Consider the following 18,336-nt stretch of genomic DNA (forward strand, 5'->3'; position numbering starts at 1 on the left):
TAATAATAATAATAATAATTTATTATTTGTACCCCGCCCATCTGACTGGGTTTCCCCTTTGTAGCTGGGAGAGTGAGGGCCTGGGCCAGTTGGAAAAGGCCTTGGAAGGGAGCAGGCCCTGCAGTCCTCACCACAACCAATGGAGAACAGGCTGGGAGGTGGCTTGGGGGGGGTGATGATGGTGGTGAGGAAAGGGGCATCCTGGCAATTCACTGGATTGCCATCCCTTCTATTTATCAAAGGGCAACTCTGGATCCAACCTTACATTTACAATCGGATCTCACAAAGCAGCAAGGAGGAAATTGGCCACGGTAAACTCCAGATTGCCTGTCAATTGGTTTCTTGGAGACCTGACCAATCAATCAATCAATCAATCAATCAATCAATCAATCAATCAATCGGACTTTCTGTTATGCTCCATCTTGCTTACTAAGGCTCCATATATGTGCAAGATTGTGCTGTAGTTGAGGTACTGTTGGGATGGAACCAGACTTGGTCATGATTACAGTAGACCCATAGAAACCAATTGGACTTAAGTTACTCATGACTAATAATTCCCATTGATTTCAAAGCATCTGACATCAGTCACATTTGTTTCAATTAATCTACTTGAATCCAGACTAGGTGTTGGGGGAATATTCTGGAATAGAGTTATGAGAAAGAGGCTCCAATAACCAACTTCCAGACGGGGATGTACTTATAAAACCTTTTTATGTCAAAGTCAGAATTTCACAACATGACACTCTAATTCAAAATCCAGTAGCACCTGAAGGATTAAGGTAAATGCTGCCATCCATTGAACAGTTTGTAATACTTAAAAAGAGCTGAAGAAGAAAAAATTGAGTAAAGTACATTCTCCAGAACAGCAATTGTATTTCAAAATAAAAACTGTATTTGTTGGGTTTTAAAAGAATGGTGGTTTTTTTTAAAACAAGTCTCCATAATTGTCATATGACAAGTACACAGGGTAATTGTTCTCCTATGTAATTTCTTATTTGTTTGTTTGTCCACAGTACCCAACATTTTCTGGCATATATATTCCCACAGTTTCTCTTAAGATAGATACAATATGTAATACCAGTCTCTGGGGAAAACATGACTTTGTCCATTATGCCAATTATTACCTTAATAATACAGAAGTGTAGTGGCTAAAGTAGGTATGATCACCTAATTAGGAATTTCAGAATACAATTTCTAGAATACAATTTCTAAACACCCACCTACCGTAAATGAACATTAAAATATTCTTAACAATAGGATTTTATTTATATGTGCACTTAATTCCACTTATCCCATATACATATTGGATGACTTTTGGGAGTTCAATGGTGCAGCCCTCATAGATTTTATTTTTACAAACAAAAGAACCCAAAGTCAAGCATCTTAATATACATGAGAAAAGAAATTCTCAAATATTGATTTCCAATTTTCAAATTTAATTTCAATAGGAAAATATTAAAAATGTGCACATTTAAATTTTTCCATGTACTGTATATACATGTGTGTGTATGTGTACATATACAAATAAATTTCTTGTACCACACATATACACAGCATTTCAGTGGAAATATTTTGTAAACTATTTTCCCACATGTAAATGTCATTGTATTAAAAATTTTGATCTCATTAAAAATAATGTTACATTTTTTGCCATCAAATTTCTGTTCTAACTTGTTATAATTAATAACACTCATGAACATACTTCATTCCTCCTACAATTACACCAATTTTATACTTTTCTGAAGGTGTTTCCAATTGACACTCATATAGCAAGAGAATCAGGTACAAACTTCTCCAGGTAAATTAAAATCAGGTAATCACTACTGTCCTGGACCTGATAAAGTTACACATCTTTAACATCTAGCTATAAAAAAAAAAAAACACCATAGAAAGCTTTTACCTATGATACCTATGAATGCAATGAACAAATATTTTCTCCAGTAATAAATAAAATAAGTGGCAGAATACTCTAAAATATGGATGAAACTCAAATGATGTGTATAGTACATACAGTATAATACATGATAATTTACTGTTAGCTAAACAGTAATCCTGACATTTCAGGAGACACCTGTTAAATTACAGATAAAGAAAATGGCATTTTATAAATTAACCCACCATGTATTTCTCCCACTTTGAATACAAATTAGAATGCGTGTATTATACAGTATATACATACAGTACACACATAAAAAACCCGACTTATATTATCTAGTTTTGAATAGCAGTCCTTAAGTGGAAAAAAAAATCTATTGTACAGAGTTTATATTCAAGCTGGATTTTGCATTTAACATTCAAATTAATTTGGGTGTAAAGAAAAGGTCAGTGCATCTTTGTGTTTGATTTTTCCCCCCATTCATTTTAAAAATCCTCTCCAATATTAGACAATTTACAGCAAGATTGTCCCATAATGCAACTCCCATTCAGTAAGCAGACATTTGACACTTGGCTTACCTTTCATTTTTTCCCCTTTAAAATAAAAAAATATATATAAAGAAATACATGTTTGGCAAAAGTCTTTGTAAATCACATCAAAACAACTTAAAAACATGTTCACTGAGGATAACTGAATTCAATTCCTGTTTTGAAATTCAGAATATTGCCTGGTGTGGTTCTGATAAACATGTGATGTGAAGGTTCAAAGAGGAGGGGAAAAGATCTCCAATTTCCTGTGGTTATACAGTTTCTTTGAATGAGCAAGGTAAACACCCTGGCAATTGCTGTATATCCACAATATATCTATAACAAGCTGCACTGATTACTCTGAAGAAGTTTTGGTTAAAAGAATTATTATAACATATGTTGGTAACAGTGAATATTAAACATATGTGGTATTAATAAATAAGACTAGATGGATACTTATCTGTATATAGCAAACTTGAAAATACTTTTCAGGGACTCACCTGTCTTCATAGATAGGCTTCAAAATGGAACACAGAACTTCTACATACATGAACTTAAATAGAGAAAAGTAAACCATACACTGGACAATATTAGTGAACACCAGAGTGAACATTGTAAATAAATACAGTATCTTCCAGTATAAAAAAGGGAAGAACTCTATACAAGCAGTTACTCACTAGGTATGAATTAAAGATGCAACTCTCTCTCACTCCTGGCAAGAATTAATTAGTAATGCACTATTTCTTAACAGTGCAAAATATCCTGAGAAATTATTAAGATTACAACAAAAGAGAGGGCTGTCATCGCAAAGTTCTTGCACAAAACACAGCAATTGAGTGTCTTAACCAACAAAATAAAAACAAAATAAGACAGATCATCTACAATGTGTCTAACACTAAAAGGGATGCCATATGGGGCACTTCTCATTATTTCACTGGCTAATAATAGAAAAGGATTGCATTCAATTACTGTTAATATCTTTCGAGTTATCTATGGCCAATTATATACAAGGAGGTAATTTGTAGTTCAAGTTATTATTTTTCCCCAACTAGCTACAAGCTGAATTCTAAAATTTTACACTGAAATATATTGTTGAAAATTTAAAACAGGCCCTCCTGGAGGAGCGTTTTCCTAATTTTGTGCAACTTTGATGCAGAGCCCAACAAAGTCCTATGAAGAGAGACAGTGCATCTTTAAGAAGGTTGGCACTGAAATCCCGTTTTCTTTAGCTGCATTCTATTAGCTTGGCCAGGTTATCTCGTAGTTCTGTTAGTTCAAAGATTTTGCCATCAAGAATTTCTAAAAGTGTTTTCAAGTTATTGCGAAAAGCTTCTTGTTCATTCTGACTTTTCTCCAGACGCTGCTCTAGGTCAGACAGTTGTCCTTCTAGGTCCTTGTTTCGAACTTCCACTTCCTTAAAAAAAGAAGAAGAAGCAATATATGTCATTTGTAAATGCAGTATTATCTTTATCAGTTTTCTATACAGTTAACATGGAGCTGGAATGATCATCAGGCTCAACAGGGTTATCTCTTACTCACAAATAGGGAGTGAGGCTCACATTCCTAAATGGAGGTATCTACGTAGGATAGCATCTTCATCAGGGCTGTCCAACTTTTCATACCAAGTGGGCTGCAACAGAACTTTGACCCAGAAGCTGTAGGCCCCACACTGCTTTGTTGGTTGGGGGGCAGAGGCGAGGCCAAAATTTGAAACACAGAGACCCTGGCAGGGTCCTAGAGCCCTCCCACCCCCTCCCCAAAGCTGGGAAAGAGCTAACTAGCCTTTGGGATGGAGGAAGGAGGAGTCTAGGACCCCATCAGAGTGCTCACAAAAATGGCCTTGAGGGCCGCATGCTATATACCATGATTAGCATGGACAGAAGTGTGCTTTCGCTGCTGCCTCACATACAATTAGGAAGGGAAAGGAGGATAGATAGAGATGCATGGACTAGCCTACACAATATGATTTAGCATCTTAGTAAATATATATTTTAGTCATTTAAGCATCATTTAATTACAAATGGATTTAAAAGGAAAACTTTGTTTTTGGCAGTGTCAGGAGCCAGGTCATTGTTAACAGGATTTTAAATTACAGATAGGTAGCCGTGTTGGTCTGCCATAGTCAAAACAAAAAAAAAAAATTTCCTTCCAGTAGCACCTTAAAGACCAACTAAGTTAGTTCTTGGTATGAGCTTTCGTGTGCATGCTATCTGAAGAAGTGTGCATGCACACGAAAGCTCATACCAAGAACTAACTTAGTTGGTCTTTAAGGTGCTACTGGAAGGAAAGGATTTTAAATGGTAGTTAAGAATTCCCCCCCCCCCACTTACAGATAACTCACATCTTTCACAAGCGTTCAGTTCTGTGAGTCCACGCATATATGCAAAAATGTGTAAAGCCAGAAGCCCCTGAAACCAGCCCCACCCAAGTTGTAAGGCTGCCTACCTGGCTGTGGGAGGGTGGAAGAGCTCTGCCAGTGTGCAAGAGCGCCTTCCTAAAGTTAGCGCTGGCCTGGCTTTGGGAAGGCAGTGCAAGGGCTCCGGGATGCTGCCAAAGTGCTCACACCGCCTTCCCAAAGCCATGTAAGTCCACAACCACAGCTTTGCATGGCGGGGTGTGGGTGTGGATTTCCTCTGCTCCTTATTTATTTATCCTTCCCCAGGCCCCACACAAAGCTGTGTTCACATAAATAAAATAAGCATAAGATACGAGTTACCTGTAGGAAAGAACATGTAACCACGTAAAATTGTTTTGCAAAGGATTCTTTTGTTGTACTCATTTAAGATTCTTTTTTAAGTTTGTCAAGGGCATAGATTCCACTGAATGGTCATACATGTCAAATGAAAATGCACTGTGCAGCATTTGGCTAATAACAGACCATGACATCATTTGAGTGTGTATATAATCTTGCTGCTATCTCCAAGTAACCTGACCAGTCAGTTTTGAGAACACAGAATCTACAGGCAATCAAGATCTAAAACATACGCTCATTTGAAGAGATAAAGACATCTAGGCCTGCAGCAATTTGTTAAGGAATGCCGCTTCAAAAGCTATGAACGCTAAAATTCCCAGCATAAGTTGCAACAGATATGTAAGAGGAAGTGTTTGTGTTCTAGCAGAAATTACTCCTACCTGCTTATCAAAGTTTGCTTGTTTGCCATTCAATAGAAATATAAAATGCAGTCCAAATTTCCAGATACTAATTTCAGCATTTTTACCTGCTCAGGAAAGCATCAGCATAAGGCTTTATTTTGGCCCTCCAGATGTTGATGGACTCCAACTCCCATTAGCTTCAGCCAGCATGGCTAATGGTCAGGGATGATGGCGGTCAGAGCGCAACTATGTTCAAATGCGCACATGTTCCCCAACCCTCCCTGTTCTAGACAGCCCTCTTCTGCTTCTTCCCAAGAAAATACACTGCCATGTTCCCGACCATCAAATATCCCCAAGTAACTCAAGGGGCAACATATTGCATCTGAGCATTCTGTTGACCTGTCTGCATGAGATGGGAGGATTATCTTCGAACAGCTTGTGCTCGTGGGCTTGCAATGCTTTGCTGATCTTGGAGTGATCTGGAAATTCAACTCTAAGGGCCTTTCTTTGGAAAAGAGGCATAAAGCTCTGACAGGATCCTAGAGCCCTCCCACCTCCTCCCCAAAGCTGGGAAAGTGCCAACTAGGAAGGAGGCAGGGGGACTCCAGAAGCCTGTCAGAGCCCTCACACCTCCTTCTCAAAGCCCAGCACCTTTGCTTACCCAGCTTTGGGAAGGCAAAGTGAGGGCTGTACAGGGACATCAAATGTTGCTGAAAGCCGCCAAAATAGGGCCACACATTGGACCACCCTGGAACTCTAGGAATACTTACCGGTATGTAACCTTTTATTAAGAAAAGGAAGTCTGAAAGGGAATTCACATACCCACACCAGAGCACACTTCTTTTATTTGTTTGCTCCCCCCTTGAAAGATGTACAGTCCTTCTCTTCAGCACTAGGACACTCATCCTCATGATCTGTTTGTTTGTTTAACGTGAACGGGCTTTCCCTGCACAGTGACAAAGCTTCCCTTCTTCCATCACACTTGTACAATGTTCACACAAACACTGCAGGAACGCAGTTAGCCCCATCAAAGAAGTAAGGAGGCGGGGGCTATTCTGCACCCCCAAACTGTCTGTCTGTACAAGTCTTCAAGATCCAAAATTATCCAACTTCTTTCCCCTTTTTTATTGTTACCTACAAGCAGATACAACCCTATTCGCCCTGTAACTTACTTGTAACTTCTGAGTTAAAGAGTCCCTCTGCGCCTGAAGCTCTCTGGCATTGTCAATTTCTTGTCTCAATTTTTCTATTTCCTAAAGGGGATAAAACAGCATATTATCCAAAGTCAACCTAACTTTCATCCTGGACAAATCCTCCTCATCCAATCAGGACATACAAGACAGGGTTGCCAATGCTGCAGAACCCATTGGTACTTCTCACAGGTACTTATGCAGTGAAACTAGAATTGGAGAGTGGGCCAAACTGTATCACCCTGAGAGCCATCTGGCCAGCCCTAGAGCTTTGAACTTCAGCATGCTTCTCAAAACATGCACAGTTCCCAGTAGGAAGCATCATTTGTGCTTCAGGTTCATAAGCATAGAAATCTGCTAATGATTATGCAGCAATAGCTGAAATTGAGTCATAAGAATCGGCTGCCAGAGAGCCAGTTTCTCAGGGCTAAAGACACCAGGGAGGGAACGCTGCAAAGAACAAAGTTGAAATTTCAGTTACAAGGGACTGTGAACAACTGTCTATTTTATAGCAAGAAGAAAGCCAGAGGAATTGTAATGAAATATATGCAACAATTCATGACGAAGTCTAAAACAACACTGGAATCATTTAGTCAGGCTAGATACTAATAACGTTGGCTTAGAGCCTAACTTGCCTTCTGTGAAGAGAATGATTTCAAGAATTAAAGTAGACATCTGTGGAAGTAGTGAACAACTCAACACTTCTTTGTGCAATAAAAGTCTACCAGTTAGGTGACTAGGAAGAAACTTCCCCGAAGGCATGCTATTTCGGAACTGCAGTGAGATATCTTGAACTGTCCTCTGAAACATCTGGCGCCAATTACTGACAGCGAAATAATAGCGTGCTTCTAGGACTAGAGAAGTGATATAAAAAGCAATCCCTACCTATTATTCACTCTTTGGGGAAGTGAGTGTGCTTTGCCAAAGGCAACAAAGACGCTTTTTGAACTTCCCACCAATGCATGGCCTCATACTGCAGGGGTCAGTCTGCCGATCATCATCACTAGAGGAAGTACTTTTAATTCTAATACACCTGACTCTTCAGGCACTTTGAACCAGTATATAAAAGCCATCTTTTAGAAATGAGTTATGGCCTGTTTGTCAGCCTGCTTTCCCACTTCTAGGAAGGACAGAGGAAAGCTACTGACTTTTGAAAGAAATGTGTGTTTTGGTGGGGAAGCAACCCATATTTATCTAAATGGTTTTCCCTGTGCAAAGAATTTTGCATCTCATTCTAGATGTTAGTCAACAGAATAAAAAAACAACAAATTAGACAACTTATTTTTGTAACCCGTATTTTGATACAAGCTAATGCAATACTATGAATGGTGTATGAGATAAATAATCAGGGCTATTAAAAAGTCAATTAACAAATGCAAGCAAGTACCTCTTCCTTTTTCTTCAACGTTGCCTCTAATTCTTGTATTGTCTGGTTTAATTCTGTTTTATGTGTGTGGACCGCACTTGCTTGACTACTAACACACTCCAGCTCAGTCACCTGTAAAAATAAATACAAATGATAAATATACAATTATAGGACCATATGGGACATTTCTGCTTTACTAAGCATCTGTATCACAGCATTAACACTTATTGAAATGGTTTCATTAGCTTTGCACAGTATTTTATGAAATGATGGTGGAGCACTGTTTAAGTTCTGTGCCTGATGCTAGTGCTTCTAAAAGTGGCAAAGTTTGAATCAAATAATGGGTTGGTTGGGAATTAAAGTGATAAATATAAACCTAAGAATGGCTTATTTAATTATGAAGACTGTTCTCCTTCAAACTGCACTCTTCTAGTTGACACTATATAGTAGAATGATGTGTAACTAGTTTGCTAAAATGATTCACACAAAGCTTTTAACCCCATACTACTTCTTCTTCTTCTTCTTCTTCTTCTTCTTCTTCTTCTTCTTCTTCTTCTTCTTCTTCTTCTTCTTCTTCTTCTTCTTCTTCTTCTTTAGATACCACCTGTAATGGTTCTAGGGGTTGCTCGTGCGTAAATCGACGCCACACCTGGCTGGGTTACCTGGGTGAACCCTTTCTGTCCGGACAGCCACTCACCCGTGGCTGTCTCAATCGCTGGCAGACTCCGTCAGTGGGCGTTTCTTGAACTTCTTCCAGCAAAGAAGCTCTTTGACGCCTAGTCTCCTCCTACTCTCCCTGCGTGGAAGCCTTCTGCGCAGGGAGGGTGTGGGCAGCGGAGGACCCGTGCTCTCCCCGCTGGTCTCCGGTGAGGAGTCATGGAGCCACCTTGCCAATTCCCCCATCTGCCCCCCTTCTCCACTGGTGCTACGCTGAATTCCTTCCCCAGAAGCTGGGCTGCTTCTCGCCCTCCCGGGACGTTCTCCTGAACCCCTCTGGAGCCCTCCCTCTCCCTCTGGCTCTGATGGCAGTTCCCTGACACCGCCCTATACTTTAGTAATTCATAAACCTTTACCACCCAAAGACTTACCCAAAATTCTAATTAACCTCTGTATTTTTCCACCAGCACTGTACAACAAAACCAATGGACGCTTAAAACAATGTGATTTAAACATCAATTCTACAGACCATGTGCATGTTGTCACTCAGGTGCTTGCAGAAAACATTAACAGAATTGAAGTATGCTTAACTTTCTCTAGATTGCGTCGGGCATTGTCGGCCAGAAAGTGTCAAAGAAGGACAGAAGTTTCTTTATGTATGCGACAACAGCAGCAAGAATACTTATTGCAAAGTATTGGAAGACACAAGACTTGCCCACACTGGAAGAGTGGCAGGCGCAATTGATGGACTATATGGAATCGGCTGAAATGACCGGCAGAATCCGAGACTTGGGAGAAGAAACAATGGAAGAGGACTGGAAGAAGTTTAAGGACTATTTACAAAAACAATATAAGTTGTATGAATGTTAAGTATTTGCACGATTTAGAAAACTTCAGTTCCAGCAAATAGATTTTGTAAAATAGAAAATTAAGTTATAAGTAAGAAAAGGTCGAAATTTAAAGCAACACTATGTTTAAATTTAAGGTATGAGTAATTGATAAAAATTATCTTAAATTTAGAAGTATAATATTTGGAAAACAAAAAAAATTCCTTCCAGTAGCACCTTAAAGACCAACTAAGTCAGTTCTTGGTATGAGCTTTCGTGTGCATGCACACTTCTTCTTCAGTGTATCTAAAGAAGTGTGCATGCACACGAAAGCTCATACCAAGAACTGACTTAGTTGGTCTTTAAGGTGCTACTGGAAGGAATTTTTTTCTGTTTTGACTATGGCAGACCAACACGGCTACCTATCTGTAACTGGAATATTTGGAAAGTATAAAATAAGGTATGAAACAAGGTAATAATTTGCTGATATTTTTATTATAAATAATGCAGGGTAAAGGAGATGTGAGGAAGTCCAGTTAGTTATATAAAAAAATTGTATTGAATGGTTGGTTTTATTCTTTTGTTTTTTCTTTTTTTATTATTTTTTACTTCTTTCTTTCTATATTGTTTTTTGGTGTATCTGTTCTGGCTTTTTTGTGTATGTATATTGTTTATTATGTATTTGAAAATTTAATAAAATATTTATATATAAAAAAAAATAGATTGCGCCATTCAGTGGGACCTAACTGTACAATTAAATACTAATGTAGCACTAAGTTCAACAACTCATAAGCATGCTTAACTTTCTCTGGATTATGCCCAATGCTAATTTTTATTTAACGGCAGCCAAATCCTCTGAATGTGACTTGAGGGCATTAAAACATAAGCACAAAGGAAAAACTCTGCTGGATAAGAGGGCTCATCTAATCCGGCACTGTTTTGACCAGCCAAAGGCCTGCAGAAAACCCACTAGCAGGCCATGAAAGAAACACACCTCCTCCATTGATTATTGCCAACATCTAGTATTCAGAGGCATACTGCTTTTAACTTCAAAGGTCTCATTTAACTATCATCATTCCACATAATAGCAAGCTCAGGTGTTTGAGCGCCTATCATTTTGGAAGCAAAATGGGGCCACTCAAATACAAGGCTGTAATTTCTGCATGCTTTGTGGACTCCCTAGGTACTCAGAAGTATAGAGGTTTGTAAAGAAAGAGAAAACGGAAATTAATAAAAACAGCTCAACCACAACATGTGAGCTCACAGAAGGCGGTGGGGAGTTGAACCTTTAAAAAAGAAGAGGGAAACTAGAAGTCAGGCAGACTGTATCCCTTTTCATAGAGAAGAAACTCTCTGTGATTAAAGCAAAGCAGGGTCATGCCACCAAATTGACCTCCCTGGGATGCAAGCCTGGGCAGGGTGTATGGAGATCCTGGGCTGCCCAGACGACAAGATCCTTCTCTTGGTCTCACTGAAGTGGAGCAAAGGAAAGCACAGCAATATGTTTGGTACCAGCTGGGCCTAAGGAGTTGTTGGAAGGAGGCGTACAAGGCACTATTCAACTACTTTCTTGACCATTGGACCCACTATTGGTCTCATCCACTCAACCCGCCAGAGCCTGTCTTTACATGCAGATGAAGTTTCTAATTCATTACGCAAATTATGAAATTTTCCCACAGCAGACAGCAAGGTGAATAACAGTATATGATGGAAAATGAACTGCAGCAGAATGGAAACAGTGCTGCATATGACAGATACGGGGCTTAAGAGAAAATGATGCCTATCTCACATTCCTATAGAAAAATTAGTTGGCTGGCATGTAATTCTGGCCTGAGATGTAGAAAGTGAGTTTTCCGTGACATAGCTACTATAAAAATCCTGTAACTAGCAACTCCAGGACTTTTTTTTTAGGGTAGAAGCAATAATTGTTCAACCCGGACAAAGAGGTCCAGCGCTGAGGGCCTTCTGGCGGTTTCCTTGCTGCAAGAAGTGAGGCTACAGGGAACCAGGCAGAGGGCCTTCTCGGTAGTGGTGCCTGCCCTATGGAACGCCCTCCCAGCAGATGTCAAGGCAATAAGAAACGAACTTACTTTTTAAAGACACCTGAAGGCAGCCCTGTTTAGGGAAGTTTTTAATGTTTGATGCTGTATTGTGTTTTTAATATTTTGTTGGAAGCCACCCAGAGTGGCTGGGGAAACCCAGCCAGATGGGGGTAATAATAATAATAATAATAATAATAATAATAATAATAATAATTTCACCTTCCCACCTTCAACCCAGACCAGCTCAAATAAGCCATGATGGGCAGGGGTTGCCGGGGGGCGGGGGACATATTATAGGCTAAAGAGCTGCAAGCACCTTGTCCATATTTTCAGGCCTCATCCGCTGAAACCAATCCCACAGGATTGGGCAATATGTTTTGGTGGACAGCTCCCTGGCTCTATAATAATGGTGGCACTAAACTTAGCATGAAAACAAGTACTTTTATCCTCAAAGGCCTGTCAAACTCATCACAGCAGGCCTTCCATGGTTCCAACACTATTCCCTGGGACAGATGTCAACATTCCTCTCACCACATGGAACAGTTCTGCTGGCCAACTACTCAACTATGCAGTGCAGTCAGCACACTAAGCCTTCTTTGCACACAAAAGGCCCGACTGTGAACTCAAATATAAGTCCCATCAGTTTCATACTGGGTCTTTGGACATCATGCTAAACCAGGGATTCTGGTTTGTTGCTCCTGCCTATGCTATGGGAGTAGTGAAGCCAGAGACATCTTCATGCTCACAGAAAACCATTAATTAGGATCTACTGCCAATGTATTGGTCCTGATCATCTGATAATTACAATGGTTTATTGACAGCACACATGACTCTAACTGGATTTAGGCCCTATTGTCATAAACCAAATTACTCTTTGGCTTCTAGCAATAAGCTGTTAAAAGATGCTGGTGTGCTTACTATGTTAAAAGGTATTGCTAAAGAAGACTAATCCAGATTTCCAAATTACCGTATTTTTTGCCCTATAAGACTCACTTTTTCCCTCCTAAAAAGTAAGGGGAAATGTGTGTGCGTCTTATGAGCGAATGCAGGCTGCGCAGCTATCCCAGAAGCCAGAACAGCAAGAGGGATTGCTGCTTTCACTGCCCAGCAATCCCTCTTGCTGTTCTGGCTTCTGAGATTCAGAATATTTTTTTTCTTGTTTTCCTCCTCCAAAAACTATGTGCGTCTTGTGGTCTGGTGCGTCTTATAGAGCGAAAAATACGGTAATCAGAATACAAATCTCAAGGCTCTTGTTACAAAGTTTTTAAAAAGAGAGAGGAAAAAGAAACATCACACAACTCATTACATGAAGAACGAAGTCAAATATCAAGCAATTCAAATAAAAGTTTTCTATATTTCAAGCAATGTCTCTTTGATGTTAGTTAGACAATTCCTGATTGCCAGGGGGTTGAAAAATTGTCCAAGGATATCTGAAAGCTTAGAATTTACATTTTCAGTGTAGAAACCATTTTTGCATGCACTTTTAACCTTAACACATTATGGTAACATGTAGAATTCCAATAGTTAGTTGATTAGTTAGTTAGTTAGTTATTTAGTTAATTTACCTAAACACAAGAAAATATGAACTCTCTACAAAATGTGCTTATAATATACAACCAGTATGTTGCTTTAAAATAAGGGTAGTATCAGCAGAATCCACAATTACTCTTAAACCCCAATCCAGCAAAGCATGAATAGAAGACCCATATAACAATTTCTATCTAATTCTGCTTATCCATTCCTGATATATCCAAAGTTGCTTTTAAACTTCCCTTAGGTTAAAAAAGGCAACTTGTAATATAATTATGTACTTTCATGAAGGCACTGTTGTATGTAATCAATCCCTTAGGTCAGTGGTTTTCAACTGGTGTGCCGTGGTACCCTGGGGTGCCTTGAATGATGGTCAGGGGTGCCGTGGCCAACACTGGCCTCTGTCCCTCTTTCCATCCCTCCCTCCACTGATGCTCTCTTGTGTCTCTGCCTCCCAAAGGCTTGCACAGCTGTTTATTGCAGCAGCCTGGCTATAAGATCTACAGGCGAATGGTGCCTCTGGCAGGCACCTCTTTGGGGTGGGGGGCGGGGCTTAGAGGCCAAGGGCAGCAGCAGCTGCCGCCTAGAGGACTCCCAAGGAGAGGGGAGAAGGATGAGGGAACACTCCAAGTGGGAGGCTGTTTGAAAAAGAGTGAGAGGCTGCCAGCTCTGCAGGCAAGAGGTGACGTAACTGGGCTCCTGGGCCCCATGGGGCGCTGCAGAAAGAATGTAATTGGTTAAGGGAGCCGTGGACTCAAAAGGTTGAAAACCTCTGCCTTATGTGAAGAAGCAAAATAGAGTGGAGCTCCCATTTATAAATGTTCTTCTATTTCTAAAACTCCAATTGAGAATAGGTGTTACATCAGTTGAAATGGAAATCCTTTGGCTTGTTAAGTTTATAGGTCACATTTCTAGGTATCCAGGAGGGAATGATCAACTTAAACTATGCATGGAAGGTAAGTTGTATATACAGCACTCAAAATCTACAAAACAAGTAATTGCATAGCACTGCAGTACAAGAGTTGTACAACTGAAAGTGGGAGCAAACAAACAAAAGGATAATGGCCCCAGGCAAAATGTATGAATGAAATTTTGTTTTGCTCTGTTTCCTTAGCTTGTTTTTATTATAACTGATGTTCCAGGACCTGTTAAAACAATATCCTCTGTCCTAGAACATTCATGATACTTGGGCAAGAAGCTGAAGCAGGAATTGGGAGAAACACTCCGAGTGGAATGTAGAATATTCAGAATGCCTGTGACAATTTAAACAGTACTGGGCACAAAACACGCACAGAACAGCTGACACATTTAGCAGCTTGTTTTTTCACCTACAATATGAATGTATCAACTATGGTAAGATTCTGCATTAACTGGATTCTTCTCATGTGCATGGCTAACCTCAAATTCTACAATTCCAGCTCTTATTGGATGGACAAATAGAGGAAAAACAACAAGGGACACACTTTCCCCAGCAAATTAAGTCTTCCAGTAATGCCAATAAAGGACTATGAACAAATATGTGCTTTGGGGCATTTTTTTCACCTGGCTGAGGGTGGAAGGACTACACTATGCTTTATTGCATTAATATATTTAATATATAATATTCAACTGCTTTAATTAAGGGATAACCAATAGTATCCCCATGCTAACAAAAGCCTCTTTAATTCAGTAGAGGCTTCTGTAAGCGAAACAGTAAGGGAGACAATTTTCCCCTTTTCCCCTCATCCTTTGAGGATATCGCTATGCAAAATCTGCTCTAGAGACCAGCTGACCCTTCGCAACAGTGTGGGTACAGAAGGAGGGGAAGCAGCAAACTTAGTTTCTCCCTGCATTCTGATGACAAGAGCCTTCACTGGATCAAAGTCTTCCACCAGCAGAAGGATGCCAGTTGAAAACAAAGAAAACTGAAGTTGAAATCCTATGCACACTTAACTGGATGTAAGCACCACTGAATACCGTATTTTTCGCTCTATAGGACGCACTTTTCCCCCTTCAAAAATGAAGGGGAAATGTGTGTGCGTCCTATGGAGCGAAGACGCCATAGCCCCGCGACCCTCTCCCGGCTGGAGAGGTGATGCGCAGCTATGGCAGGAGCCTCCATAGCCACGTGTCACCTATCCAGCCGGGAGAGCGCGCACGGGGCTAAAGAAGCCCCCCGCGACCCTCTCCCGGCTGGAGAGGTGACGCGTGGCTATGGCAGGAGCCTCTCCGCTGCGCCTTTCCGCTGCTCCCTGACCTGCTCTTTGGGGCTGGTGGTAGGCTTCCCCCCGCCAGCCCCAAAGAGCAGGTCGAAAGGAACCTGAAGCCTGGAGAGTGAGAGGGGTCAATGCACACCGACCCCTCTCGCTCTCCAGGCTTCCAAGGTAGCCGCCTGAACGCACCTTAAACGGCACCTTGTTTTAGAGCGGGAAAACAAGAGGGGGAAAGTTCTCCCCCCCTCTGTGCAGCACCTCCTGCTGCTTTGCTGAAGGGGCGCTGGAATTATTTTTTCTTGTTCTCCCCCTCTAAAACGAGGTGCGTCCTATTGTCCGGTGCGTCCTATGGTGCGAAAAATATGGTACATTATGACTTCCTTTGGCATATACATGGATAGTTTTACACTGCATATCAGTAAAGGGCCATAGTTTTATGACAAGGTGGAAAAGGGAAAGGGGAAAAAATGCCACAAAACCTGTGCTCTCTGCTAAGGCTTGCCTGTCGCCTACTAAGAATTCCTGAGGACCAATTATGCCAGGGGGAGAGAGGGCCAGAAAAACCTGCTACTGCTGAGGATGGAAGTAGCACAGGAAGGCAGGAAGCAAACAAACAAACAGTGTGTGGTCAGCCTTTTACAGGAATAGGCACATTGATTTCCCAACTTTACCCTGTTTTGCTTCACCTCTACAGCTATTGAGGTGATCACAAATTGAAGTTGATTTGCTTTTTTAAATACAAACATGTCCTAGGTCTCCTTGGAGAGTTGGATTTATTAGTTTGGCCGTGTCTGTCAGCTAGGCTTAGTAATTCCCAAAGAGGACAGCAGACTGCAGGAGCCTTCCCGGGTGTGATTTATGGTCACGTTTACACACATTTCTCAGCATAAACAGGCAGCCAACTTCATAACTAACCCTCTGTTATTATAACTTAAGTCAATAATTTCACAAAACAAAGGAGAAATTATACTAGGAAAGGAAGGAAAGAAAACTATAGAAAACAATGTGGCAAGGAGGTATCACATGCAAATCCAGCTTTTGCAAAATACACACTTTCTTATTTCTTTAAGTTTAAATTGTATTTATAGGCACATGAACACGCTTAAAAACATCTGGAGTGAATTGGACAGTGTAGTTTCTTCATGGTGAATGAGAGACGCTCCCACACCTACAGTAGCGAATGTTCTTATGTGATGCCAATAAAGGTTACTCGACTTGACTTGACCTACAGTGGCCACAAAGTTCTTACTGTACCTGTAAAATATTCTGAAGTTTTTATTTATATTAATATTATGGAGGCTCTTGATGTACCTGTTTCAATCATCCTTACAGCTTTGAAGTCTGCTGCTCCCAGAAAAGTGGATGGATCAAGGGTTAACGACTAAGCATTGTGAAGGCTACAGGACTTTTAGCAATATTGCTTGTCAATCAATTTGTGTCCATACAAAAAACAGTATTGAAGCTTACTGAAACATCTTGCTTGGATGGATTTTAGTGAAACAAGTGTGAACAAGACTACAGTCTTTTAGAGACAAAAAGAACCGCATGTGAATGCTGCTCCTCCAGCCACTTTTTCTGAAGAAAATAGGCTTTGGGAGAGAACCATTTTGAGCAGCGAAGCATTAGACAGGGAGCAGGCGCTTAAGCCTTTTCCCAACAGACAGACTTTTCTTTTCCAAATTATCCTAGCTGATTACCATCCTGATTACCATCAGGATGCAAATATCTACAGTAGTACCTCGGGTTAAGAACTTAATTCGTTCTGGAGGTCCGTTCTTAACCCGAAACTGTTCATAACCTGAAGCACCACTTTAGCAAATGGGGCCTCCTGCTGCCACTGCACTGCCGCTGCACAATCTCTGTTCTCATCCTGAAGCAAAGTTCTTAACCCAAGGTAATATTTCTGGGTTAGCAGAGTCTGTAACCTGAAGCGTCTGTAATCTGAAGCATCTGTACCCAAGGTACCACTGTATTTCCTTGTTTGAGAAGCTAGCTGTCAGGGAAAGGGTTAAAAGCCTTTCCCCACTTTTCGACTGAAGATATGCCCCTCCCAACCCACTTTTATTCAGAAATGCAGCTGCCAGGGATTTGTTACAAACATTTGCATATGATATGTAGTTTGCCCCTTAGACAGTTTCAGAACTTCCATCCTTTATCCTCTGAAAGGTTCTTATCACAGTGGCATGCTGGGATAAATACTTTGCAGTGATCCTCCCTGGAGAATGGGATATGCATAGAAAAATCTTTTGCATCCAGTGATGTTGGGCTTTAACAGATTTGCATACAAAATACAGCTCCCTTTTGTCTACAACCATCACCCACCCAAAATTCCAACACATTTAATAAAACTTGATGTAACAAAACAGTACCAAGGGTGTTTCTAACAGCAATGCAAGACTGGCTTCCTTCCAGCTCTACAGCTGAAATGACAGACACACATATCAACAAATCATGCGTGAGCTCAGCCAACATTCTTGACCTTCCCTCCCATACTTCAGATGGCTATCCACTTTTTAATTTTATTTTAATCTGCTCACTTGTCAACTCATAAATTGAAGACGGGGAAAAAATTCATAAGCACAAAACTTCTCTAGGAGTATTTACTTCTGTATGACACCAAGATGAACAGCTGGGCAGAAGAGTACATTGCAGGCTTCTACTTTATCCTTGCAGAGCTATTTCCCTCCAGAGGTCAACAAGGTATGTTTGAACTGAATGCGGTGAATGTGCTTCCTGGGCAAATGCTCTTCTAAAAATGTTACATATGTTTTCACCCTTACAGAATCTTAATTCATGCAGTTACATACTTAACTTGCCTTAGTTTATCTTATTAACAAACCTAAAGAGAGAATATAGTTTAGAGTGGGAGGAATGTACAAACTAGAGGATAAATGAAACAACAAGAGATGAAAAAGAGAGCAGATCATTTTGAATATCCACAGTTGTCTACATTATGAGTTTATCGAATTAGTGCTCGGTTGAATATGAATCAATGCAGTATATAAAGTGAAAAAAATTGTGCTTGCTACCATTTCA

At 40.4% G+C, this 18,336-nt stretch overlaps 1 protein-coding gene across 4 annotated transcripts in view; it reads right to left on the reverse strand.

Moving 5' to 3' along the window:
- Positions 1-692: 692 nt before the first annotated feature.
- The window catches only part of HOMER1 (homer scaffold protein 1), a 79,146-nt gene continuing 61,502 nt past the window's right edge, over positions 693-18,336 (reverse strand). For all 4 annotated transcript variants that reach the window (XM_083703637.1, XM_083703636.1, XM_083703638.1 and 1 more), the window contains 3 exons: positions 8,074-8,184; positions 6,669-6,749; positions 693-3,817 (listed from right to left, as the gene is read on the reverse strand). In XM_083703637.1, coding sequence (XP_083559763.1) covers positions 3,629-3,817; positions 6,669-6,749; positions 8,074-8,184 — 381 coding nt within the window. In that variant the 3' untranslated portion in view covers positions 693-3,628. The remainder of the gene's footprint in view (positions 3,818-6,668; positions 6,750-8,073; positions 8,185-18,336) is intronic.

This window comes from Podarcis gaigeae, assembly GCF_964106915.1.
Source record: "Podarcis gaigeae genome assembly, chromosome: 11".
Lineage (NCBI taxonomy): Eukaryota > Metazoa > Chordata > Lepidosauria > Squamata > Lacertidae > Podarcis > Podarcis gaigeae.